At 38.6% G+C, this 1,740-nt stretch overlaps 1 protein-coding gene across 1 annotated transcript in view; it reads right to left on the bottom strand.

Annotated features, from left to right (window-relative positions):
* The window catches only part of ISOC1 (isochorismatase domain containing 1), a 5,375-nt gene extending 3,863 nt beyond the window's left edge, over positions 1-1,512 (bottom strand). The window contains exons 1-3 of the mRNA XM_010145947.1: positions 1,393-1,512; positions 1,031-1,234; positions 532-648 (exon numbers count right to left, since the gene is read on the bottom strand). Of these exons, the coding sequence (XP_010144249.1) occupies positions 532-648; positions 1,031-1,234; positions 1,393-1,512 (441 nt within the window). The remainder of the gene's footprint in view (positions 1-531; positions 649-1,030; positions 1,235-1,392) is intronic.
* Positions 1,513-1,740: the final 228 nt, after the last annotated feature.

Genomic DNA, 1,740 nt, shown 5'->3' with positions numbered 1-1,740 from the left:
GAGGGGAGGGGAGGGGTGAGTGGGAAAGTCTTTACTATAATCACAGAGTCTTGAGATTAAGCTTTAATTTGCACTGATGAGGAACAGCAGAGGGAGGAATAGACATACAAGAGCTTTGAACAGGATCACTTACTACATTCCACTGCATTTCAAGGAATTTCAACAGCAGACAAAATACTGTTTGGAACAACAAAACCAAGAGCTCTGTAGCACTTTTACTCTGCATAAGAAAACATCTTAAAATGCTAATACAGGTTGTACAGAGTAAACTAGATTGCTCGAAACAATCACTTTTAAAATCCAAGCATCCCAAACTGGGTTCCACATATTAAGTTACAATATAGGGAGGAAAAACAAAGCAGTAACCCTTTTCCATCCTGGAACCTATTCTGAGCATCAGAACATTCACCTCTTCTCAAGTGTGAGTTTGTCCTCTCCTTACTGTCTTTAGAAATTCATTGTTAAGTTACAATAAGCGGGGAAATTAATACATAGACCCCAGGTGGAGAAAGCCTTGACTAAGAAACTTACCTCAAGAGCAAACATTCTGTCCATCATACTTCTTGATGAGGTGGCATCCGCTACGATATGAACTTCCAGACCTCTGCCGATTAATTCCAAAGCTGTTTGCTGGATGCAGACATGAGTCTGCAGGGGAGAAATCAAAGGCAAAACACCCATCAACAAACCATTATTATAAGGTGTGAGTGGCGCAATCCTGAGTTAGAGTACATAATTAATTAGGGTTCAAACATGTATTTTCCACATTACTAGGGAACTCAGTGTGTTTTTTAAATGCCAGTCAAGCTTGAGCCAAGAGCCTATGGTTTACAAATACCTCATTTCAAATTTTATTATGCGATAGTACTAAAGACAAATAACACAAAAATAATTTAATCTGTAGAAGATATCTGAGCTCTAAGCAACATAAATTGACTTATATTTTTTTAATTACAGAAAGCAAAGCCTAATACTATGGTGGGCCAACAGAAATAACCATAAAACAGTACAAGAAACGTAGTGCACATACTTCTACTCCAAACAGAACAATGCTGCGGACTCCAGGGATCTCTGCTAACGCTGCTTCAACTTCTGGCAACACCATTGAAAATTTTGTTTTGGGAAGCACAAGTTTAGCTCCTGTTAAATCAATTTCTTGCACAGTGCTGCCAAGACCTTTGGGATATTGTTCAGTTACAATAATTGGAATTCCTAAGAGCCGTGCACCTTGGAGCTGCAGGAGGAGAGCGTATAAGAAAAGAAATTATTAAAGAATGGTATCAGCAAAGACATTACTTGATATTACTAGAAACAGTAAATCGGCTGTGTACAAAATAATAATTTACATGCACGATCAAAACTCACTACAAGAAAAGAAAGCAAAACCCATACCAGTCGCTGGCCCACACTGATGATATCACCAAAGTACTTGATGGCAGGCCGGAATCGCTCTTGCATATCACAACAGAAAAACACAGTGCTTGAGGGTGTCAGGTTGCCCAAAGTAGTCATCTGAAAAACAAAATAATGTTTCCTGTAGCAGTGAAGACCCTTTCAGAAAAGTAGCAGAATGAAACAGAGTCTGCAATGTCTGTACTAGGAAACAGATTTATGTTAACTGAAGTCAAAACAGGAAAAAGATCTCTCAAGTCTGGTTTTCATATGTTTCTAAATTCAAACGAACGGCTGATACTGAGCAGTACATCAATAGGTAACTGAGATTTTATTAGGTGGGAGGCT

The sequence above is a fragment of the Buceros rhinoceros genome, unplaced genomic scaffold (assembly GCF_000710305.1).
Source record: "Buceros rhinoceros silvestris isolate BGI_N320 unplaced genomic scaffold, ASM71030v1 scaffold34931, whole genome shotgun sequence".
NCBI lineage: Eukaryota > Metazoa > Chordata > Aves > Bucerotiformes > Bucerotidae > Buceros > Buceros rhinoceros.
The sequence above is the reverse complement of the archived record's forward strand: the minus strand, read 5'-3'. Positions and strand labels throughout refer to the sequence as shown.